Raw genomic sequence first — 24905 nt, 5'->3', positions numbered from 1 at the left:
CAGGGAATATCTGAACAACTTTGTTGCTCAAGTGTTCAAGGAGAAGCTTCAGTGGCACAGAAAATTCAGCCAAGAGTAGGTGGTGCTGTGAACAGCTGCAGTTCCAGAAGAATCTGCTGTTGAGGGAGACACATTCCCTCTGGCGTGCTGGAGTCTATGGGTAGGATGCCTGTGTAGGTGTTTTCAAGCTTTAAATCAGCTCTATTTGTGCTGTGCTGGTTCTGAACAGTGTGAACAGCCCAGGTGAAAGGCAGTAGCAGACCCAATACTGCAAATGTTGATGTGCTATTCCCTGACCCACGGGAAATATAAGTTAAGTGATTTTTTGAGTCTGGACCAGTCTTTCTGATTTAAAATGTGACTTCTTTTGATTTTTCTTGTCTCTGTTGTTACTGTAGATATTCTGGCAGTTCTGCTAACTGACGTACTGTTGCTCTTACAAGAAAAGGACCAAAAATACACATTTGCATCAGTGGTAGGTATTGTTCTCCTTATTTAATAGATCCACTTAAAGTATTTATGGCAGTGACAGTAACTACAGAAAAAACACAATTAGAGATGGTAGATACTTGTTAGAGGTTCAGAAAGAAAATTAGGTTAATAAATCAGCCAGCTGTTAAGAATCACTTTTTCTGAGGCAGTTCTGGTCCTTCTTGAATCCCTCCCACTGTCTCCCAGTGCAAACCAGTGTTCCCTTGCATCAGCCCATTGTATCCACATCTCCAGTGGTTTTCTCCTGTGATTTCCACACTCAGACCTCTTCTTCTCCTCTTCTTGTGTTGCGACTTCCCCTTTCACTAAATTTTTTAGGCTGAGGTTTTGTACAAGTCATAGACATTACACACACCAGAACTGTGCTTTGAAAGTCACTTGTAAATAAGTCCTGCCTCTGTTTAATGTGCAGGGAAAGAATCTGTCATTTCCATTAGGGATGTGGTGACCGTGGTCACAGTGCCCTGAGATTTACTGGGGCCAGAGAACTTTCCTGAAACACAGGAAATGCAGATATTACTGCAGCACTCTAAAACATTCAGTGGATTCACTTGCTTTCCCAGGGCATTTCCACAGGTATCATCAGAGCAGTTAATTGTGTACATTTTGTTCTGATCTAGTTCAGTTATGGCTGTAATAGAACCAGTAATGTAATTGTTTTCTTGAATGTATTTTTTTTAAGACATTAACATTAAAGCTGAATTCTAATGGCAAAAGCTATTTTAATGACCTCAAAAAAAAGCAACTGCTTTTCAAATTACCCTTCTCCTAATGCACAGAACAGGGTGCTATGTGGTGGATTTTTTTTCCCCTCTGGAAACATACTCTACAGTTAGAGTCTGACCAATTTTTTGCATATTTTTATGTATACAGTTCAATTGAAATTTAATATTACTTCTCCATTAATAAATCAAGCAAGTGAGAGGAGCAAATGGATCTGCTTAGTGATTCTGTTTTTCCAGTGACATCTGCTCATGGCTGGAATTGCAGTGCAGCTGCTCAGGGAAGTTGGAAAAACCTAGTGTTCCTGATGTTCTTCACAGTTCAGTTCCTGACTGTTCTAGATTATTCTGTGAAGGCTCAGCAGTTACAAAGAGCTGCTTTATCCTGGAAGGAACTTTCTAGGCTACATGTGTTGGACTTATGCTGTAAAAAGCCTAGATAGGTTTTTAGTAACTTAATATCCCTCTGTAAATGTGTTTTTCCCTGCAAAGACTGACAGCTAATCCTGTTGATCCTCGTTATACAATACGCTATCTGTCACCTTGTTTCATTGTTCTCAGGGCGTGACACTCTGTAACACCTCTGTGTTAGGATTTTATTTCTTTTGTGGCTAACTTGCCTACTTCGAACCTCTAACACTTCCTCTTGGTCTCTTCTTTCTCTTCAGGTGTCATTTAGGTTTTTGCTTTCTTTTTCAAATTTTGCATCTGCCTCTTTTTGAGCAAAGTTTTTTGAGCCTTTTCTTGACTTCTGGGACCCAATGGGAATCCTCAGGTGTTTAAATTGACACACAGTTTAATGTTCGATCAGGTGTTGACATGCACATTCTTCATTCCACATTTTCATCAATGGTTGATGGTAAAAAAATAACAATGTCAAAAGTGTCATGTGAAAAGGTTGGAGTTATATTGTGATATTGCAGCTCCTGGTGGGTTTGTATAAGTGGGAAGAGGGGGGAGCTAGGAAGCAGAAATCCTAAAGAACATAAATAATGTAGTGCAATAAATGATATTTTACTTTGCAGGACTCTAAACCACCAGTTATCTCATTACAAAAGCTGATTGTGAGAGAGGTGGCTAATGAGGAAAAGGCAATGTTTTTAATTAGTGCTTCCTTAAAAGGACCAGAAATGTATGAAATTCACACCAGCTCCAAAGAGGAGAGGAATTCCTGGATGGCACACATCCGCAGGGCTGTGGAAAGGTAAGTCAGGAGGGAAAGCAGGAGGGCTTAATTTCTTGCTCATCTGTCTTCTTTTTGCAGCACTCAGATGTAAATTCATCTTAAAAATCCATTACACTCTCCCTCAACTTTCTCTTTAAGACTTTAGTGTGCGATTCTGTTTGTGTTCATTGAGAAGAAGCTACTGATAAAGATGCAATAAAAACCAGTCAAAGACTTTATTCTGCTTTTATCTTTAAAAAAAAAAAAAAAAGAGACAAGAAATTTGGTTTACAGATGTCAAATGCAAGAGGGCTTTGGATAAAGGAGGAAGAATGACACTCAGGATAAACCAGATCCAAGGCAAAAGGTTGAATCTCAGGTTGAATCCTGAGATGGTTTTAAATCATCTAATGCGCAAATCAAGCATAGATCTGTCTTTCCCTTTGTACAGCTGTCCTGATGAAGAAGGAGGAACATTTAATGAACCTGAAGCAGAGAGGAGGATGGCTGAAGCAAGAGCTGCAAAGTTAAAAGATTTTCAAGGTAATGACTTAGTTATATATTCCATGAGCTGCTTTTCAGACTTAGTTATATATTCCATGAGCTGCTTTTCAGCATCGTCTGTGATTTATGACTGTCTAATTCTTTATCACATGATGTGATCAAGTTTCTCCTTCATAAGTCTTTCACAATGGTGTAAGATTATATAGAAACAGTAGCTAAAGAGTCTAATAAGCTCTACCTGCTCCATAGGTTTTCCCCTTAACTGTTAATTATATCTCTGCATTTAATTAATTAAATCTCCGATCATAAAATGAGTGATAATCTTCCAAACTGAACACTCTACTCTTACAGGGAGTGTACTCTGACTGGATTTGTTTCTTCCTTTAGAGCGTTTGAACATGAAAGACGACCTGATTCTGCAAAGTCTGACTGAGAAGCAACAGATCTATGCAGAAATGTCTGAAATGAATGGCTTTGAAGACCATTCCCAAGGATCCCGAGCTCGGCTGCTTTTTCGGGGAGATATCTCAGAAAACCTGCAAGGAGAGACGATTTTGAAGTCTGCAGTGACTGAAGGTAGATGGAATGTGAGGCTGTGGAGGCATTCACTCAGGTGCAGGGATGGGAACCAGCAGCAGGTCCTGAAAACCGTCCTGTAATAACATAATACTTTTATGTAACATAGTTCAGACTTCCTTGTTCTCACAACTAATCTACAAGAAAGGTGAAGTGCACTTGTGAATTTAGGTAGAAGACCTTCACAGCTTGGATTGGTTTATTTGTTAAGGATCAACCAATGGAGTCTTGGGATGAGTCTGTTCAGAAAGGGTAACTAAGTGCTCTAATAATACACCAATCCTGAAATGTAATATTATAGGAGGGTTATATATTAAAAATAGCCTATCTAAAGATAGTATATTTAGAAAGAAAATAAGCACAAGCATAATTTCTCTTTTGAAGAGAAAAAAAAAAGAAAACCCAAACATTCAAGGCTTAATAATCTTAACTTGCAGTTAGGTAAGAGCTCATCCGTATACAAAGAGCCTGTCATACAGAGCGAATCTCAAAGAAAAACTCATCTGTACTGCAGGACATCTCTGACTACCTGATCTTTTAATGGACTTGATGGTTTAAATGTTTTTTTTAAACTTGTTAGCATGACAACTTGTATGGCAGCATAGACATGGCTGTTTACATGACACGTTCTCCTCTTTCCTAGCTGAAAACCTCCAGGACCTTATCTTCACTCACTTTGGCAGTGGATCCTGTCAGCCTGAGGATGGCTCTGGGTCAGGACTCGCCCGGAGAGTAGAGACCTTTGGAGGACATGACAGTAGTCCCTCAGTTTCAAGTAAAAGTAAGAAAAGGACCATTCAGCATTTTCCTGAGCTCCTTAGCTCTTTAATGCCTTCACTGCACAGAGAATGAGAACAAGGAATTGAGGCTCTTATGTAAGGAAGCTTCACCTGGCTCTAAAATGAGGATCAGAGCAAATTTGCAGCATGTTGGATTTTCTTACTCCTGATACCAACACTAGAGAGCAGAGCAGGGCTGTCAGTGTTATGCTAAGAGCATAACCCATACTTTATTGCCTTAACCCATATTTTATAATTACCACAATTCCACACAGAATTTTAATTTTGTTGAAAAAAATGAGCTTGACCTGAAAACCTAGAAAATTTGAATTCAGCTGTCTGCTTTTATTACTGAGTCATGAACACTTTTTTCCCACTTTGTATCTGCACAGTCACTAGAGGTTTGCTGAATCCTTAAATAATATAAATTGTCCTTTTGGCACAGATGATTTATCAGTTAATTAATGAAATGTGAGGAAAGACTAGATACTCTTTATCTCCATTTTTGCTTCATGCATTTATTGAAAAACCAAATGGTCTTTATTTCACTGATTATTAATCTCTAAAATACTTCTGTTGTCTCTGAAATGTTCTGTATGTGTCATAACATAGGTACTTTTTACAACATAGTTTCCATTTTCCTTTACCTCCTTCCACACTCACAGTGGTGCTGCTTTGAATAGAATATTCCTACTAAACCAGTATTCCATGTTATGAGTCTGCAATTCTGGGAGCCACAGCCAATTATTTTCATGCAGACATCGTGGCTCCTTGACTGAAAATAGTATAATGTAATTTGAACTTACTGTCCCAATTTATTTTAACCCATTCTCCTCAAGTTTTTAGACTTTTTTGAGCAGTCCACTGTTGTCTCCCAGCTGGAATCAGCATGGAGAAGCCATGCAGTTGTGTATTGGTTCTGACTTCACACTCACTATGTTTTTCTGCTTACTCTGTTACTCACTGAGTTTTCCCAGGCCCTGTGCTGGTGTAAGCTCCTCATACTCCACTCTTCTTTCAGGTGGTAGGAAGAACAGTGCTGGTGACCAGAGACAGTGGGACTGGAGAGCCCCTGCAGCAAGTTCAGATGTGCAAGTCCATGACCTCCCTTCTGATGCAGAAGAAGGATCTCAAACCGTATGTTGATTTTATGAGTGATTTAAATGCATTTCCTTGTGTTCCTCATCATAGTAATGGTGCAGAACAAATATTGCAAAGTTAAAAATCCTGATAGCTGGCAGGACTGGACTGGAACAGTTTTGTCTGTCAAATTACTCAGCTCTATTAAGGATGCTTTGTGGGGTAAGTTGGTAGCTTAGCACTCGAGAGACAAGATAAATCGCTTTTCCATTTGCTTGTTTGATGCTGTACCATTAACAGTGGCTTTAATCACCATGCTCCTGTTCCAGCCTGGCCCCTGGTTTCAGTATTTTTGATGTATGTCCTTCAGTGCATGGGAGGAATCTGTGCTCCAGCAGTACCTGTTCCCTCATGGGACGAACCCTTCCAGCTTATTCTGGCAGCACTGCCAGTGCCCAACATGTGTCTCTATGTCTTTTTTACAGAGTGATGGAATGAGGCTGGATGAGAGCAGTGGTTTTCAGCCTACCATAGAGGCACAGGTAGGTTGCTTCTGCTGTTAAGAAATCTAATGGCAAAAAGCCATGTTATAATAAGAGCAAACCAAACAAAACCAAACAAACCCGCCAAAAAGTCATTATTTGTAATGTCTATAGATTCCAGCAGATTAACAGCCTGTATCTCTAACACATTATGAATGCAAAGATAAAAGTCCTGACAGAAACCAAAGATGGGTTCTGGGGATGTAAGCACACATTTCAAGGAGCTGGATGACTACTTTTCCTGCATCTTTGGAGCAATTGCGTGTTCCCAGCCCTGTGACCAAACTGGCCTCTGAGCCTCCTGTGAGGGCTGTATCTGTGTAGCGATTCAGGGCTGAAGCATGGGAGGAAGTGATTGTTACACAGCTCAGATGGAGAGAAGATGGTGAGGAGTGATCTGTGGAATCCCAAGGAGAGTTGCTGAGCACTGATTCACATCTGCACAAGAATAATACACTGAAATTCCTTGTGCCTGCGTATTGGCTGCTACTGTGTCTCTGGTAGCCATGCTTCCATTGCATGTGTTTTTGTACAGATACCATGGGCTATTTTCACTGCTTAGACATTTTTTTAAAGTCTAATATATCCAAACAGCTCTGCTTAAGTGCCTAATGCTTTTTTTCCTCCTTTTCAGCTTGTGCAAAGGATACAAACACTGTTACAGTTGCTCTTCAGCCTTCAGGTAAACCACTGTTTGCTATCCAAGAGATTTGTTAGGCATTAAATATAATAAAATGTATGCAGGTGTGGAGAGGAGCTACCTTGAGAATATCCCCTAAAGCTAGAATGAAGTGCAGTTTAGACCTGAGATTCAAGGAAACCAACACTGTGTCTGGTATTTTGAAGGAAGTGTTAGAGCTGTTGTCTGAAGTAACTGTTTCCTTTTTCCTGCCCACTTAGTTATTTTGCTGCTTTGAGCTCCATCTGCTCCATGTGCTCATTTCCTCTTTAAATTGTTGATATCCATGTGTGTATATATTAGTTGGTTTTGCTGCAGCCTTGTAATCAGCAATATTTTGCCTGATTTGGTTTGGGGTAACAATTCTAGGTGCAAGAAACATTCACTTTGACACACATAAGCATAATTTATTTGCTTGGCCATCTTCAATATTGTGTCAGTCACCATGGGCTGTACAAGCTGGAGTTTAGATCTGCTCTGGAAGACAAAAGACTCGGTGATCTAACCTGGTAGATGCTGTTGTCTTCTGCTGAGCTGTGCATGTTTTTTGAACCCCTCCAGGCAGTGATATCTCAGCAGGACAGTTACATTGAGGTGCAGAGAGCCACCGCCACCATGGCAGACCGGGAGAAACAATACCGGCTGCAGTCCACCCGAGGGAATCTGCTGCTGGAGCAGGAGAAACAGAGGAACTTGGAAAAGCAGAGGGAAGAACTGATGAATGTCCAGAAGCTTCAGAACCAGCTGAAGCTGGAGCAGCAGCGCCTGGAGCGGGAAAGGAGTCGGCAGCAGAGGGAGTTTGAAATCAGGGAAGCTCGACTGCAGGAGCGCGAGGAGGAGGCTCGGCAGAAGTTGGAGAAGGTGAATCAGGACAGGGAAGAACTGGACAGGCAGCAAGAAGCCTATCAGCACAACCTGGAGAGGCTGAGGGAAGCCCAGAGAGCAGTCGAGAAAGAAAAAGAGCGTCTGGATCAGCTGAGGAAGCTGAAGAAGCAGAACACAGTGTCAGGCACGTTCTCCCCAGAAATGGGCCAGGTGAGGAATTTGTTTTCTTGGAGGGTTATTTCTGTTAACCTGCTTGCTTCCGAATAAAGGTTGCACTTGTTACAGCACTAACCCATTTTTGCATTTTACTGGGCTCCTTGAACCGCCACCTGAAATAGCTGGTGGTGGCTGCTGTCAGAGAGATCAGAGCTTGGCAGTTCCCCAGAGTCTGTGAAATTCCACAATTACCAGAAAATCTCTGGTAATGAGAATATATTTTTTTTTAAAGATAGAAATGGAGAATAAGTTATTTTTGATTGTGACTGACAGAGGATTTTCTAAATACAGCAACTGCCCTATTGCAGGCAAGTGATTGCAGGAGCTGTGCAACATCTATAGCATTTTGTACAGTTGATTTCTGAAAGCATTTCCAGTGTTTCATAATGGGAACTTCGAAGTCTGATTAAATTGGTTCTTTGATACCATCTGAAAGTCCTGCTTTCCATCCTATCATCACTCAGTGCAGTCTGCTCTTGCATTCCTTTCCTACGTGCAGTATTAAGCAGTTTGAAGCTGCTGAGGTTGTTTTCAGTGCCCAAGGACTTACACTCTTGCTCTTCCTTCTGTTTCCCAGCAAGCTTCAGGCTTCATCTTATCTATTCTCCTTTTCACTAGGAAGTGCTTCATGTTCTCAGGGCTGAGGGCGGTCTCTCCTTATTGTCCTGGAGAGGGTGAAAACCCCTATTTGACTTAAAATGCCTTTTTCCTCACACAGAGCCAGATGCTGAGTCATTCCATCAGCTTCAACGGGGAAGGAGTAGAACCCTCTCCACCTATGCTGAAATCCTCTGTGAGAGTGAGTGTGGCTGGGCTGGATTACCTGGAGCGGCCGGACTTGGTCCGCAGGGACAGCACCACCCTGGAGAACCGGCCCGTTCTGGCCCTCAAGAATGAAGTGCCAATACATCTCTTGAGTGCAACCAACCAGATCCAGAAACCAGCTGCAGTCCAGCAGCAGATCCCTACCAAGCTGGCCACCTTTACAAAAGGAAGCAAGGAGAAAGGTGGGAAGAACAAAGCATCTCAGAGGACAGACAGTTCAGGTATGTGTGTATTTAAATCCATTTAAATGCATTTCGATTCTCTAACAGCATCACAAGGAGACAGAACACTGCAGTTTAAACCTCTGGATACCCATGTGGAACCCAGAAACTAATATGCTACATGTTATTAGTGTGCTTGCTGCAGTTAAAATCTCTTAACCTCTTAAAATCCTTATGTTAGGATTTATATGTCAGTGCTATTTAAGTTAGAAATACAGCCCAAAGGGATAATGTTGAAAATGGAATTGTGTATTCCAGCACGACAGAATGACGGTGAGAGGTGGTACACCTGGATGTAAAATCTCCTTGTCTAACTGTAGTGTTAAAGGGAAACAGCAAAACCAAAGAAAAGCTGTTGTGCACAAGTGAGATGTTTTGAGGCTGGCTTAGCCTTTCCTTACTATCTGTCCAGAGTTGTAGTGACATTGAATGCAGTGCCTTTCTTAGCACCAGTCAGTCATTAAATACAGATCTCCAGTCCAGAATTGGGATGCTGCATGTGTTGTAGAGTTGGAAAGGGCTAATTTTGTCACAAATAGAAGCAAGTAAAAATACAGTCACCCTGTCCTGGTGTAATTTCTGCTGCTGACTGCTGGGTACTGGAGTAGTGGTCTTTGCCAATGACAGAGGCAGTAAAAACTGCTTTGTCTCTACCACTTAAAATAGCCTCATTGCCAGCTTAGGGGAATGGCCTGTAATTTTAAGTTATAAAATTATCTTTTTAGTATTGTGTAGGATTCAGACTTGGCAAGTCTGACCATCACTTGGGCCTGCACTGCTACAGCAGACTTGGGGCCAAAGCTGTCAGGGAGGGGAGGGGGAACTGCTTTGGCACATTGTAGAAACATCTATTTCTACCATGCCTGAAGTTTAGTGCAGTTGCAAACTTCATTATGATTCCGCATGTAAATGAAGCCTAATATCCTCTTACCCTGCATGGTAAATAAAGCTCCAATACCACATCTCCCCAAGTTTATTTTTAATAGCTTTTACGTAATGGTCTCTGCAGTGGAAATGTACTTAATGGTGTTTTTCTGTAATTTATATGAAAGGTATAAACCACAAATACATTGGTCTCTATTCTCTTATGAGCATTAGTGGGCTGCACGCTGGTTATGCCCATGTGTAGATCTCAGAATAAAATGGAACAAAACCTTCTGTACCAGAGGCAAAGTGCTGTGTATTGAATTTGGGTTTTGTGACGTGTAAGGAATGCATACTGAGAGAGGGAGAGAAGTTCTTTGGATCCAGAATAACCATTTCATGAATTGCTTTTATTGTTGAATTAAGAAACTGAGAGTCTGTAACAGCAGAATCAATGTGCTATGCTGCTGAGCAGCTGTGAGACAGATGGAGAGCAGAGACAAAAGTTCATCACAGCTCTGTGTGTTAGAAGTAGTACAAATGGCCATTTGCTATTTGAATGCTACAAAGATTTTTTTCTCTCTGCTGTGCTTGATAATACTGAGGTTTAAATCTGAGGTTGTCAGGGGCTGCTAGTAACTGAATTAGAAGTCTCAAGGAAGAGGAGAGAGAAAGTATTCATGGTTTAAACAGCTGAAGTGAAAATTTAACTTGCAACAGCAGGACCAGCTCTTTGTGGTATTACAGTTTCCTTGGGTGTATAAGGTGTCAGTACAGTGGGCCCCAGCATGAAACAGTGAGGTTTGTGAGGTACTGCTCACCTCAAATACTAATTTATAAAATATTTTCTTCAGCATCTGTTGATCAGAAGCAGCTGCTTCCCCCCAGGCTTGTTGCACGAGAGGAGGGTGTCCTAAGAAGCAGACGGTCAGCAAGCCCAGTCCTCCCGAGCAGCCAGACCACTGCATTCCAGCCAGGTATGTCTTAACCAACCTGCCTGGCTGTGGGAATGCCTCGGGCTCTCTGTGCAGTGTCATGACTGTGTCTTCTTCCATTTTTTTCCTCTAGAATTGTATGGCCCCACAGATGCTCAACCAGAAGCACTTTCACCTGCCTCAGCGAACCTATTCAAGCCCAATAACGTTCAGGTTCAGACCCTGGTGACCTCTCAGCCAAGTCTGTTGAATGTGCAAGATGATACCAGCAAAGAAGATGTAATTTTCTTCTAATTGTTTCCATTTAAAGATGAATCTCCTGACACACTGTTTCAAGAACTCAGGCCCCAGTGTGCACCGTGATGGAGACCCGACATGGATGTCTTCTCGTCCTTGCCCAGTTACTACTAGCAAGGACCAGACCAGGATTAACTCTCCTACTTTCCTGGCTTTTCTGCCAGCAGCTCAGAATGAGGGCACAGTAGTAACAATTTGCTTTCAAATTCTCCAAACATGGAAATGTATTGACACATGGCATGGATATATCAATTCAGAGCATGGTAAAAAATACTGCCATTTATTGCAATGTGCTCTTTTTGGAGAATGTACACTCTTTGTGGGCACCATCTTGTGAATTGTTATCAGTGATGTTGAACTGATAACATCACACAGGTTTTTATGTAAAAAGTTTTAGTAGTTGGCCCCAGAATGGCTGCATATTTTGAAATCTGTTTTCCCAGATCCAGGTCCAGGTCCAGGTCAGTACTGGGTTGTTGGTAATTAGGTGACAGTGAGCCAGTCTCCTTCCAGCCAGGTGTACCAGGCACTGTGAGCCCAGTGGGACCAGCCTAGTGGCCAGGTACAGGGAAAGAGAAGGTAAGGTGAGCTTCTGACAGCGTCTTCAAGGCAGGAGGAGGAGGAGGATTGGACATGTGAGGATTCACAGCAGTGATGAAGAGTTGGACTGAATGCATATTTCATTGGCTACCAGCATGGGCTGGGATCTATCTCTGTGTTGATGAGAGCAGTGCAGGTACCCAGGCAATACTTATGGCTTGGTTCAGAATGAGCTTAGAGACTTGGATTTTGCTCTTAGCTGAAGACATGTCTAAGAAGCTTTTGAATGCAGTAATTTATTGTCTTGTTTAATCCTGTTTTCTGCATCTTTTGTTTGTCTGTTAATTTGTGGGGACTTTACTCCCAGTACCAGAAGATATCAAAGCTGCTGTTACTGCAGAGACTTCTCTGCAGCATTGTGTTAGGAATGAAGGGAATAAAAACTGTTTGGTTTTAAAATTTAAAAAAAAAAAATAATAAAAAAATACTCTTAGCTAAACCTGTGTTTAGCTGCTGTTAGCTAAACCAGCTTTGATACCTCTTGTTAAATGGGTCAGTTCTTGATCATGCGATGGTGATGACAGTAAATGTTCTGCTGAAAAGGCATTATTTTCCTTTGTAGTGATTTGCACAGTTGTTTTGTGTTGTATTTTTCACTCTGTATCTCAGATCCTTTTTACACACCTCACCCAGGGATGTGCATTCTGGTATATGTTGAATGTGGCTGGTCAGATTTATGATGCACGGGAGAGATTGTTTAGGAGTATTGTTACAGAATTAAAGAAATCAGTATCTCAGAGCTTAAAAACTTGGATTAATACCTTTCTGAGCATGATTGATAATAACTATTTTTATATCTTCCACTCTGATTTAAAGTGATTTTTAGCAGCAGTGGATGGAAGGCCTGGTCAGTTCTCCATCCATGGCAATTGATCCAATGGAGTTTGCCAGTCTCAAATCATTGAGCTGTCTCTGGTTAGGCCCTGTGTGATGTTAGTAATGTCTTTAAGGCTGTAACTTCACTTTGCTTGAGAGTTTAAAAATTATTGCAGTAGTTACAGTGCAAGAAACATTATAAATTTTCAGCAGAAAACATAGAGTTTATTTTCAAGTGGTGATAATTTGGGTTATTGTCTTCAAATGAGAAATTAAAAAACCTAAATTCACTGGTCAGGGGAAAAGATAAGCCACAAAATAGTGAATTGGTCTTTGGGACAAGCACTCCTGCTGGAACACTTGTTGGATTTAAGGGTCTTTTTCTTTGCTATGTGATACTGGTACAAACCTGAGGCAATGGCACTGAGTTCAGTGAGAGGAAACTCGGAACCACGTGGCTCGTTACCACACTGCGGATGCTCCCCCAGCTTCCAACAAAGCAGTGCTGTGAAACTGGGCACACTTTGCTGTGAAGGACTGCTTGGTAAATCAGCAGCACTGCAAAATTTACACATGGTGATTTTTGTGTTGTTGTGATACAGTGTTGGTTAGAACATAATTCTACCCTATATTCAGTTTTGTGTTTCTAAAAGTTAGATTGGAATGGAGGGGAGTTCTTAAAATCAGCGTAACTTCTGATCAAGCCAGCAGTGTGAGATCCAACAGTCCAGTCACCTCTGCTTCCCTGTGATTTCTCCTGGAAGCACACAGGGAAGCAGCAGGAATGCACTGTATGTTCTTCCCTTCATGCTGTGGTTTGGGCCACTCCTAGTGAAAACTCAGTGCCCCCTTTGCCTTAAATTACCAGGTTTTTAGGAGTTTTAGCCTAAAGCTAAGTTGCATCAGTGGAATAAACCACCTCAACTAAAAAGGATGTCAGTTTGGGTGTTTGGAAACAATTTTTGGAAACATTTCTTTAGTTTAATTTTGTGCCTGTCCTAAAGTATGGCTGGAGCAGCTCATTGTCTGCTTTCTACTTCTGTGCAATGGATGAATTTGAATGTAGAACAGTGACATCTGGAAAGTAAAGTCTGCAGTGAGGTCTCATTTCTTTTAATGTTTTAACTTAAACATAATTATATTAATACTCATTGTCAGCAGTACTTTGAATAAGTTTTGGCTGTTAATAAATGGACCCAGGCCCATGACAGGCCAGGCCGTTTTTCAACCCCAAAAGCCCCTTGGAATATGGGTCTTCAATCTGTAATAGGGAAATGACCTTAAAAGTAATTTTCTGACTTCAGTCCACATGTCTGGCTGCAGTTGGCTTTATGAAACCTGTTTTCACCCAGAATTGAGACAGCATCTTCTCTCACTTGGGTGTGGATCATGGGTATTGGTGTGGCTTCCTGCTTGGGACTGGACCCAGCTTAGAGAAGGTTCTGGAATTAGCAGGTGTTGTGATACCTCATTGCTAGTCCAGGGTTACCCTACCAGAGCATAGGCAGGTGATTCGTGGAAGGCTGAGGGAAGCAAGTGAATTATTTTCTTTACATAAATATGATTTTCTTTAAATGAATAAAAAGCCTCTTCACTTGTGCAAAACTGAATCTGTGAAATTGTTATCAAACCACTCCAGCTGAGTAACTTGTTTTGGACTCTCTGCTCAGGTCTTGGTCCTAGAAAAATAACTCTTCTAGGCAAATTAGTTCGCAAAATACTGCTGTGTCCTGGGCTAAGTAACCTGCTATTGATTCTGAGTCACGTCCTTTCCATTGGACTTTTCAATCACTTCAGATAAAAGTTTTCTTTTAAGTGATTTCTGAGGATTAGACAGTTCAAAATTCTGTGCCTCCCAGGTGCCTTTTGGCTTCTCCCTGAGCTGGGGTGTGGAGGAAATGCCAGCGTGAGCTTTGAATTGCCACCGTGTTTGCTTGGTGTCACAGCCTTAAAATTAGCAGCATGTTTGTCCTTTAATATTGTGCTGTTGCAGAGTAGAGGCTGTTTCTGTGGTTCTGATTTCAATTTGGATGCTGGTGTAAAGGAGGCTTCCTCTTTCTCTTCCCACCTGGAATGTGGTCATCCTTGTGTTCCAGGCTGAGGATCCCTCCGTGGTCACTAGTGCTGAGCACAGCTGCCCTGTGTGTGTTGTGAAAGCTTCCCTAGTTTTTAACTGTGCTGTCTGTGGATTGTAGCTGTGGCCTGTCCCACAAATTGAGATCGCTCATCATCCCCCAGCATGAGGCAGAAGAATTGGTATTCCTAGAGTTGCTTGCTCATCCAGGTACTTGCATTCCTGCACAGGTAGGAGCCATTTCTAAATAATTTGCAGGCAGTTTTGTCTTGCTGAGTAATAGTCAGATGATCCTGCATACATGGAGCTTGGTGTTTGTCATTTGCATTTATGATGAAAGCTGAAGCTTAAACTAGGAAAGGGTTAAAAATCCGTATTTTGTTTCTCTTCTAACTCTGCAGAATGGGAGCTGTGGCTCCCTGGTGCTGCTCAGTGGAGTCCCTGTGTGTTGTGCCCCTGTGCGAGGGAATTTGGAGATTTTGTTGTCTTCCCCAGCAGTTCTCACATCTACAAGGAAACAAATCTTGATGCCAGGTTACACATGTGCTGTAGGTAAAGCCAAGCCTCTCCCCTGCTCTGAGACCAGACTCGACATCTCCGTAACCACTGGCAACTTCATCACTCACCATCAGCATGTTCCTTCTTCAGACAGCATTTGTGTGAGCTCTGATTCATAACATTTGTGCCATGTTTATAAATCAGTTTTTTATATTTTTGTACTGAGAGCAATTGGAGCACTTTAGAAAAGTTTATTTCAAATTCCATTTCTGTTTGTGCCCGGAAGGAAATCTCTCACGGATGGAGATCCTGTTGGCATAGCTGCGTGCATCTCACTCAGAGCTGTGAACTCTCTTGATGCTCTTTAGTCTTAGGTCTGGTTTCTAGGCCCACCTTGCACTGTAAAGATTTAATAAATAATCATGGTCCATGGTTAAATTGACCATTTTGTTGGGGAAGAGTTTGGTTTTGTTTTTTTGTTAGGGTGTAAACATTGTAAATATTTCCTTTACTGTTGATACTGCAGTAGCAACATCTTTGTAGTCTATTTTATTTGTAAAGTTGATGGTTAAATGTTAATATTCTGTTGAATTGTGCACTCTTGATTAATTGTAAACTTGATCTTAGCACACCAAATGATGATTTTTACAATTATTGCAATGTTTCTCCACTGAAGGATTTCAAAGCTGCAATAGGACTGAAACCAACTTCTAGCAATAAAAAAAGAACATTTAAAAACTGTCTGCCTTTATATAATTATTTATTATTTTCTATTTGAACTGAAGATCAAAGCAGCTGCCACTTCTCACGTGCTTCTCATTTTCTGCCCTGGACAGAAATAATGTGCCATATGAGGAAAACCGATGATTTTCCAAAGAAGAGGACGGAGCATGAGAGGTGTTTAGTGGAGGATAACAATAGCTGCAGCCCTTGGCAGAGAGGTGAACACCTGAGGGAAAGATCAGGTGCTCCCAAGCATCTGAACTCACTGGTGAGAGAGTGAACTCAGTTGAGTTGCTTACATTAGTGTGGAGGTGCTTTGCAAGGTGCCAGCCTGAGACATGCCTGGCTCTGTCCCAGGCAGTATCGGTTCCCCCTTGGAACAAGTATAACAAAAATAGAAACTTTCTCCCTGGTGCCTGTGCCAATTTGGCAGCCCTACCTGCCAGCACCATCCCGCAGCCTCTGGCTGGTGCTGTGCTTCCTGGTGAAATCCCCACTCGTGGCACACTGGCAAGGGAGCCCAAGAACTGTAATCTGGAATCATTTCTGGAGATGAGAACAGATGCAGAACTGGGGAGAGTGGGAGAACTGGGATGTGGTTTGGTGCTCTCAAGGAAGAGGGAGAATTTTATCATCAAAATCCTGCGGTGCAGCCAGTGTTGAGGAGAACTCTGAGCCAGGGTTGGTGCTGGTGCCAGCAGGGCTGTCTGCCCATCCCTGCCTTTGGGGCTTATCGGAGCAGCTTTGGGGGACCTGGAGTCTCTCTGTACAGGATCAGGCAGCATTTGTCAGTCTCTGAAGTCCATGTGACATCCGCGTTGCAGCACAAACTGGAACTCAACTGGAAAAATGTCAGTTTTTCTACTTTTCCAGCATATGTCAATAATCAAACACTTCTAGGCAGACCAGTGTTTAAAACTTGGTCTTCATGGGAACTAACAGACTGATGCGTGACAGAATGATGTCTTACAGTCTGTGTGTCTGTCTGTGTGTGTGTAGAAGCTTTTGCTTGTGCTTCCTTCAGGAGAATATTCCTTCTCTCTGCCCCGTTGAGCTCCCAGGAGCTGAGCTGTGGTGCAGTCACTGCCTCTGTGCTTCCAGACCTCATGTCTGTGTCACCAGAGCAAGGCCGGTGACTCCCATGTCCATCTCTAAATACTTTTCAGCAGCAAGAAATGGAATCAAAGTGATTTTGTGGGGGGCAGCAGAGAGGGACAGTATAGCAGAGAAGTTACAAGGAGCTGCACTGTGTTCTCCTGCAAATTCATGTGTCAGACCTGTAGGAATTGTTTGTAGAAAGACAGAAGAGCCTGGATCAGGGAGATGCAGGGTTCAGGGAGATCCAGGGTTAACACAGCCCAGAGGGTTCCCTGCAGCACAGATTCCCATTGGGAACTGCCCAGCTGCAGCAGCCCAGAGCTCAGTAGAGGCAAGTTTAAATCCTGGGCAACATTTGCATCTGTTAGAAACTTGGTGCCGCTGCAGCCATCGGTGTTCAAAGATGTGTGGGTGTTGCTGTGCTCAGTTTTTGCCACAACAGCCGGGCAGACATTCCTTGGGGATTGCAAACACCTTGCCTCGCAGTGGCAATGATAAGGCTGTCGCTGCTCTGTGAGCTCAGGGAGGGTGTGATCTCGGGGAGGGTGTGAGCTCAGGATGGGTGGCTGGTGTTGCCTTTAGAGCTGTGCTCATACCAATATTGCAGCAGCTCCGCCCTGCCTTGTCTCTCTCTGAAATCTGCAGCTAATTAACCCGAAACCCAAACCACATTCTTTCTCTGTATGAATCATTCCGGGACCATCGGCAATGACCAGCTTTATGCTAAACCTTCCTCTTTCATGTGGGTGAGACGAGGCTGATGGTTCCCATACTGCATCTGAGACTCATCATCAAACCAGATGCTTGAGGACAAACATGCTCAGAGGGGATTGGCTCCATAGTGTGCTCTGACAGTGGGAATGTACTGTTTGCTACCTTTCCCTTTCCTCACCCCTGTGATTCAAATCCGGTTTAATTTCTCATCCCAGCGATGGGGCCAGCTCAAGGCTCAGCAGATGAGGGATGTGGGGCCTGTCCTACACTCTTTGGCTTTTATCCTCTGCCAGATCCCATGGGCCCAGAAGCAGCAAATCCTCTCAGAGCTGGAAGTGCTGGAGCGTGCGACACACGGTCCCTGCCTCTGGGACTGTCACATGCACTGGAGGCTCAAACAGCTCAGGGATCAGTTTGTTGTGGGGCTCCTTGACTTTGGACAAGGGCCTGGAGTGACAGGACAAGGGAGAATGGCTTCTGCCTGACAGAGAGCAGGGTTAGATTGGATATGGGAAAGAAATTCTTCCCTGTGAGGGTGGGGAGGCCCTGGCACAGGTTGCCCAGAGCAGCTGTGGCTGCCCCATCCCTGGCATTGTCCAAGGCCAGGATGGACAGGGCTTAGAGCAACCTGGGCTCGTGGAAGGCGTCCCTGCCCACAGCAGGGGGTGAGACTGGATGGGCTTTATGGCCCTTCCCAACCCAAACCATTCCATGATTCCATGTGCACAGGAGCAAATGCGCCTCGCCCACGTCAGAGCAGCAGTTGATGTCATTTCACTGTGAGGGGCACAGTGTGTTGCTAGACCTGAAGCCATCTCAGATCACTGCATGTGATAAGCAGATTTGCCAGGGAATTTCAGACAGTTAGGTGTGCAGTGTCTGTTTTCCCTCCTAGAACATTGGACAAAAAACACACTGTGTGTAGTTAGAGCTTTGTTTTGCTGGGCTACCATGAATTGTCATTGTAATAGTTCCTTGCTAGATGTGTGGTGGGTGTGCTGCAGAACACTGGAATGATCCATGTCCCATCTTAGCCAGAAAGTGAAATTTTTAAGTTACTGCTGAGCTGGGAAGGGAGAAAAGCCGTGTGTTGCCTCAGTGCTCTGGCAGCAGGAGCTGCTGAGCAGAACGCCCCTAAGCAGCAGTAGAATTCTCTTAAAATCAACCCTAACTGTCTTGCCTTGTGGCCAGGAGGGAGGTGGGTCAGTCTGATCCCCTATTTCTCTGGCTGTGGTGGCTTGTAGGCTTTGTGTGAGAATAGGACCATCCCTTGAGACAGCAATGTCACACTTGGATTGTTTTGGCTTTGAGCCTAGTGAAGCCCATGTGTGTTACCTCTTCCAGATGTGACTGTGGGCTGGGGTTTAGCTCCTGCAGCTGGAGGGGTGCAGCTACAAATGGGGGAGCTGGGCTAGGAGGAGATGCCTAAGTCTGAGTTATGTTGAGATTCTAAACTCTGTTCATTCAGGAGGATTTCTGCCCCAGCAACCAAATTCACCTCCAGCTCAGTTGGCCTGAATCCTCTGGCCCCGGCACTGAAGCAGCAAGTGGATCAATGCATGGAAATGTCAAACTGGGAAAACAGGTCTGTTGGGGTGACTTGACTCCAGCAGACCCAAGCACGAGTAAAGCTGTCTGGTTTTCCCCAGGGTGCTCCCTGCTGGGCTGGGAGCTGGTTCCTGCCAGCAGGAGGTGGAGCTGAAGGGATGGCACAGGGCTGTCTGCCAGGTGAAGGAGGATGAGGTTTTGTTGCCAGCAGCAGGGAGCCACCGGTGCAGCTGAGCCCCGATGTGCTTGTAGTGCTGGTTTTCCCTGAGAGGCAGTTGGACTGAAACGAGGAAACAATGCCCAGCCCTTGTAAAGCCTTCAGCAGCAGTGGGGGCTGCTGGTTCCACCAGCTGAGACTACCCAAACCCAGCTCAGATTATGCCCAGCGCCAGGCGCGGGAGGCAGACGGACCTGAGCCGCTGGAGCTGCTCCGTCCCCAGAGCAGGATGTGGCTGGGAGCCAACACTTATTGCTTGGCAGCATAAATAAAACAGCTGCTGCTCAAACAGCCATGAATGAAAGCTCTGCTCCTCCGACTTGCTGAGCAAAGTCACACTCTGTCCAACCCTCAGGAGGAACTGTGGATGGAACAAAGGTGAAACTGCTCCTGGTTGGGAACAGGGTTGGAGACACTTCCTGATGGCTGCCCATTCCAGCCTTGTCCTGTGCCATGACTTTCCCTTGCCTGCATGTGTGTGTGTGTGTGTGTGTGTGTGTGTGTGTGTGTGAGGCACAGCCAAGCTGGGAGCTGCTAGGTGGTTGGACTCCATGATCTTAACAGCCTTTTCCCACTGAAATGGGTCTTTTTCCCCTGCAGCTTCCTGTGTGCTCCAGGCTGTGGGCTCCTCTCCCTGCAGCCAGTGATGGAGAGGTGGCACAGCAAGGGTACATGAAAAAAGGCCTAGCCTGGGAGCTGAAAATGGCAAAGGCATCAGAAAACAGGGTGGAAATGAAGTCTGTGTATCTGCTCCAGTCCCCAGCAGGGCAGCTTGTTTCCAGTCATGCCAGCTGCCTGTATGAGCAGCTCAGAAGGGCTGTGACATTGATTTATTTAACTCTGAAATAATGGATCACACCCAGCCCCTGCTTCCATGGTGAGACAGTTGGTTGTACCTTTGGTCCTGTTTCCTCTGACTGTGCTGATTCCTGTCTCCTACCCCTCTAACAGAGTTTTTCCTTCCCAGCCACTGTCCCCCCTCCCTTGGAGCAGGGCCTGGAGTGCACAGCCCTTGGGGACAGAAGGGGCAACACTTTCCCCCATTCCTTTGGACAGCTCCATGGAGGATGACCAGGTAAGGACAGAGAATAGCTTAACCTTTGGAGTTTTAAACAGATTTGTGTGTTCCTCAAAGCTTGAAGGCAGTGTGAGAGCTGGGCTTCCCTCAGTCCCATGTTACAAAGATACAGGAAGATCTGAGCCCTCAATTTGGACTCAAGCAGGGAATACTCCTTACTATATAGCAAGGGCTGGGAAAACCTGCAGCTTAATCATACAGAGCAGGCAATTAACACAATGGATTTTATTCAAATTTATTTAAGTAGCTCCAGGCTGAGTAATAAACACACAACTGCTGTATAAAAAAAAATAAATGTAAAGAACCAGCCCATGGGCAAAGTACTGTCACATGTTCAGACATTCCAGCCTCTAGTGCTGCCTGTGCTGAGAGTCCCAGCAGCACAGTCCAGAGCCTGTGGCCAGTCAGGAGCATCCTTTGTCCTTTCTAGTAAATACCACTAAAAACCCAAAATATCCCTCTGGTTCCTGCTCTGAGATCACACAAGGTAGTGGAAAACCTGGACACCTTTTGCTGTCTCCAGGGACAGCACAAGCTTCCAGCCCAAGGAGGTTCCTCTATGCTTGTCCCCTCCCTGGGCTGACCAAAGAGATGGATTTGCAGGAGCACTTCAAAGCCAGAGCTGTATTGCCTTGAGCCCTGCAGGTGCTGGTGGGACCCACGCTGGCAACCAGCTCACAGACTTGCTGGATAGGAGGAGGTGTTTTCCATCTGGATCCATCTGGATCCTCAGTCAAGTGAGACACTGGCATAATAAGTTGTGAAGCCTGAAGCAGAGTGTTGTGACACCAGCGCACAGCAAACCCAACACCCCTCAGGCCTTGGATCCCACAGAGAGCTCAGCAATGAATGGCTGCTGATATCCCTCAAGGTCCAGGAATCTTCTACAGGTATCACAGGATATTTTATTGCATTAATAAGTTCATTTGACTAGTACAACTCTTGCAAGGAGAAAATAAAAACCCTGCAGGATCTGTGATTCATTGGCATCATTTCTGCCAAAGAGCCTTTTAGAAAGGTTTAATTCCAGTTGCAAATGTTTGAAAGTCAATCTCTATGTAGCAGGGAAGCAGTGGCATGAAAGGGACACTAGGGAATAATTAGAAGCAGAGAAACCCTGTGTTTATACATAGACAGGGTTTGTCTTATAAACGCAATTACCGACCACTCTGGGACTAAATCCCAACTATAATCTTGTTCTGGCACCAGCTCCCAGCCCTGGCGTCCCACAAGACATTTGGGTGCCACTGGCAGATTAACTGTGGCACCAGGAGGAGGAGGCTGTGCTAAAAGCAGCCCTGTGGAACCGCACGGTCTGTCCCAGCTCCTGCAGACACCGAGCCTGGGAAAACATCCATTCCAGCAGCCTTCTGACCTAGGGATGACACCCAATCCTCACACAGAGCATTCCCCAAAATCTTTGCATAGGCCAAGACTCGGTGGCAGGGCTAAGATGCCAGGTTAAGAGTCCTGTTATTTATACCAATCTTCTCCCTGCAGCATTTTGGCACCTTAAAGAGACTTTCTCTCTCCTGCAGGGTTTTAGATCCCAAACTGCCAGCCTGAAAACATGTTTTCTGGAGCTGATGCTCGCACGAGGACAACTGCAGTCCAGATCCACGTGCATCTGCCCCTCAAGGTTTAACCTTTGTGCAGCACAAAGTTATACATAGGAGCTCTAGGTTGATCCACAACTATTTACCTCCCAGTCTTTGCCACTCTCAGGCAGACAGGTACTTCCAGGTGCTGACAAAGGCAGTGGGGATGAGGGAATAAGGCACCGTGGTGACGCTGCTCCAGGTGTCGGACGAGGGGTCGTAGCAGTCCAGGGTCTTGCAGCGCTGGGCCCCGCAGTAGCCCCCCACCACGTACAGCCTGTTCCCCGAGGTGACAGCGCGGCAGCTGATGCGCTTGGCAGTGACATCCCCAAACTTGGACCACTGGTAGGTGTCACTGTGGAAGCGGTAGGCGGAGCTGGCTGAGAACTCCGTGTCCCCGCCGATGACCATGATGTGGCTGCCCACCACGGCAGCCGCCGTGTAGCGCCAGGGCTGGGGGCAGCTGGTGGGCACCGTCCAGCGGTTCTGGCAGGGATCGAAGCACTGCACCTTGGGCAGCTTGTTCTGGTTGGCGCTGGTGCCCCCAAAAACAAACAGCTTCATCTTGGCCCCCACCACAGCAGCGTTGCTGACACCTTCCCGGAGAGGGGCCACCAGGGACCACTTGTCCAGCTGAGGGTCATAGTGCTCCACCTGCTTGAGGGAGACGGAGGGAGAGGCTGGGAAGGCCCCGCTCATGGCTGTGTGACCCCCCACCACGTACAGGCAGTGGTCCAGCTCGGCGGAACCGTGGCCAAACCGCGCCACCAGCATGGGAGCAGCTTTTGCCCACTCATCATGAAGAGTGTCGTAGACCCAGACGTCCCTGGAAGCGCCGTTCTCGGAGCCTTTGCCCCCAGTGATGTAAACCTTGCAGCCGATGGCGCAGGCACTGCACTCCTTACGGGGGCTGGGGATGTCGGCACGGGGGATGATCTCGCTGGTTTTATGGTCCAGCATGTAAATCTTGTCACACATGAAGGTCTGGCCCCCGAGCAGCAGCAGGGCCTGGCTGACCTTGCGAGGCCGGGCGCAGCACCCCGTCACCAGCCCGTCATTCTGCAGGATCTTCATCTTGCATCGCACGGCGTCAGCCACGATCTCCTCCCCCAGCTTGTGGCTGGTCACCAGCTTCTCACAGGCCACCTGTTTGCACAGGTAGGACTCGGGGAGCAGGGCCAGGCGGACAGAGCGCAGCAGTTCCGGCAGAACCTCGTGGCGCCGAGGCAGATCGTACCGGATCCAGCCCATGACAGCCTCGTAGACCAGCGTCTCATCCTCCACTTCCAGCTCCTCGCTCTCCACCAGCTCCAGCAGTTTGTCCTTGGGCAGCCTCAGGAAATCCTCGGTCTTGCAGAGTGAGGTGAAGTTGGCCAGCGCCATCCTCCAGGACAGCTCCAGCAGCCGCTCGCAGCAGTGGGCGTCAGACAGCAGCAGCATGTTCAGGCAGTTCCCAGGGTAGAGGTTCTTCTCCAGGAAGTCGGCCGAGGCATCCCGAATATCCTGGAACTGCAGCATGTCCCCGGCCTCCAGCAGGGACTCGGCGTTCTCCTCGTTGATCAGTACCCGGGCTGAGTAGGCATAGTCCAGCAGCAGCTCCAGCACCTCGGGGTGCAGGGAGTCGTGAAAGTTCACCTCGGCATCTCTGCTCTCCTTGAGGCCCCCGCTGAACATGGCGTTGAAGTAGCGGCTGCAGGCAGCCAGGACGGCGCGGTGGCAGGGAAAGCTGCGGTTCCCCGCCCGCAGCACCACGTCGGTGAAGAGGTTCTGCTGGCGGAGCAGGTTGAGCTGGGTGAGGAGGCTGTCGGCGTGGCCCGGTTTGTGGAAGAGGTGGATGTTCATGGAGCCGGAGCTCGAGCGAGATTTCCGGTTCTCGTGGCTGCTAACGGACATAGTGCTGAGACCGCTCTGCAAAGGGAAAAGCGGCGAGTCAGCACGGGGCGCCCGGCACTGGCGGGGGAGCAGCGCCCGAGAGGAACCGGCGGCGGGAGTGCGGTACCGCCCGGAACGGGGAGCTCGGAGGGACCGTCCCGCAGGTCTCGCCCAGCGGGTCTCGCCCAGCGCTAACCGAAACGGGGCACCGGACGCTCCCGGACCAAATGCCAGGGCAGCTCAGGGCTCCGCCGGGCCCCGCGTAGTACGGGGAGAGAGGGCGATGTGCGCTCCCGGGGCTGCCGCGCCCAGCCCCCCCGCGGGCCCGCCCCGGCTCCGCACCCTGGCTCAGAGGTCCCGCAAAGGCCCCGTGGTCCCTGCACCCGCGGTTCCGCCACCTCATTCAGAGTCCCGCACCTGCTCTGAGGTCCCTCGCTCTGAATCAGAGGTCCCGGTCCCGGTCCCGGCCCCCTCCCGCCCGTTCTGGTCGCCGCCGCGTGGCCCGGCCCGTGCCGGCCCGCCGCCGCCCGCGCAGAAGCGCAAATCAGCGCCCGCCGGCGTCCCTGCGCTCGCTCCTAATGAAATGGAAGGCGGGGCCGGCGCGCGCATGCGCAGCCCGTTAGCCCCGCCCATTATCCCCCCCATTGATTACTCCCAATTCATACCCCGCACTTGTCCGTGTCCCCCCATTGACCACTCCCATTCACCCCCCCACGTGTCCGTGTCCCCGCGCTCCGAGCATCGCCCCCCGCGCCCCAGCACCGCAGCGCGGCTGAGGCAGCGGCCGAGGGCTCGGGCCGCCGGATCTGAGGCTCCTGAACCCGGCGGAGCTGTGCGGACGGAGCCACCCCACCATTAAAGGCCATAAACTGGGCAGCCGGGCTGGGATCAGCAGCGCGCGCCCGCGGCCTTTGGATCCCGCCCTGCTGACAAAGGCAGGTTACGGCCAGACAAACCAGCCCTGCTCAGCAAGTTTTCCTGCATGGAGCCCACCTTTGAAATTTGGAGCTTGAAAACATCCAGCGGTTGCTCCCGCACAGAAGGTGCTGCTCGTCTTTACCTCCCCCGGGGCAGCCCATCACCTGCACCACCATCACCTTTCCTTGCCAAGGAAGGGTACTGTCACCCTCTCTCAGGAGCAGGAGCCGAGTTGGGCTGATGGCCGAAGCAGAAAAGAGAAAAAAAAAACAAAACAAAAAAGCAAGTTCTGGGAAGTACAAGGTCTTGTACTAAAAATGAGCAAGTGCTGCTCTGGGCAGGTAGCAGCAGCCACCACAGGTGCTTAATCAGGGATCAAAGCCACCCTAAGGAAAAAATACAAATTCCAGAAATTCTGAATCATCCAAT

At 46.7% G+C, this 24905-nt stretch overlaps 2 protein-coding genes across 4 annotated transcripts in view; one reads left to right on the top strand and one right to left on the bottom strand.

Annotated features, from left to right (window-relative positions):
• ARHGEF18 (Rho/Rac guanine nucleotide exchange factor 18) overlaps positions 1-15449 on the top strand; it is a 49169-nt gene extending 33720 nt beyond the window's left edge. For all 3 annotated transcript variants that reach the window (XM_008934038.3, XM_029964285.1, XM_018088692.2), the window contains 12 exons: positions 399-475; positions 2240-2418; positions 2831-2922; positions 3271-3459; positions 4103-4240; positions 5260-5375; positions 5804-5860; positions 6495-6542; positions 7101-7574; positions 8299-8626; positions 10345-10467; positions 10559-15449. In XM_008934038.3, coding sequence (XP_008932286.3) covers positions 399-475; positions 2240-2418; positions 2831-2922; positions 3271-3459; positions 4103-4240; positions 5260-5375; positions 5804-5860; positions 6495-6542; positions 7101-7574; positions 8299-8626; positions 10345-10467; positions 10559-10719 — 1982 coding nt within the window. In that variant the 3' untranslated portion in view covers positions 10720-15449. The remainder of the gene's footprint in view (positions 1-398; positions 476-2239; positions 2419-2830; positions 2923-3270; positions 3460-4102; positions 4241-5259; positions 5376-5803; positions 5861-6494; positions 6543-7100; positions 7575-8298; positions 8627-10344; positions 10468-10558) is intronic.
• A 4858-nt stretch (positions 15450-20307) lies between these two features.
• Positions 20308-24661, bottom strand: LOC103766970 (ectoderm-neural cortex protein 1). Its single transcript, XM_018088688.1, has 2 exons — positions 24552-24661; positions 20308-23594 (listed from the first exon to the last, which is right to left on the bottom strand). Exon 2 carries the CDS (start codon positions 23577-23579, stop codon positions 21810-21812), a length of 1770 nt encoding a protein of 589 aa, XP_017944177.1. The 5' UTR covers positions 23580-23594; positions 24552-24661; the 3' UTR covers positions 20308-21809.
• Positions 24662-24905: the final 244 nt, after the last annotated feature.

Source organism: Manacus vitellinus, unplaced genomic scaffold (genome assembly GCF_001715985.3).
Source record: "Manacus vitellinus isolate BGI_N305 unplaced genomic scaffold, ASM171598v3 scaffold_107_pilon, whole genome shotgun sequence".
Classification (NCBI taxonomy): domain Eukaryota; kingdom Metazoa; phylum Chordata; class Aves; order Passeriformes; family Pipridae; genus Manacus; species Manacus vitellinus.
Note: the sequence above shows the minus strand (reverse complement) of the source record. Positions and strands in the feature narration are given on the sequence as shown.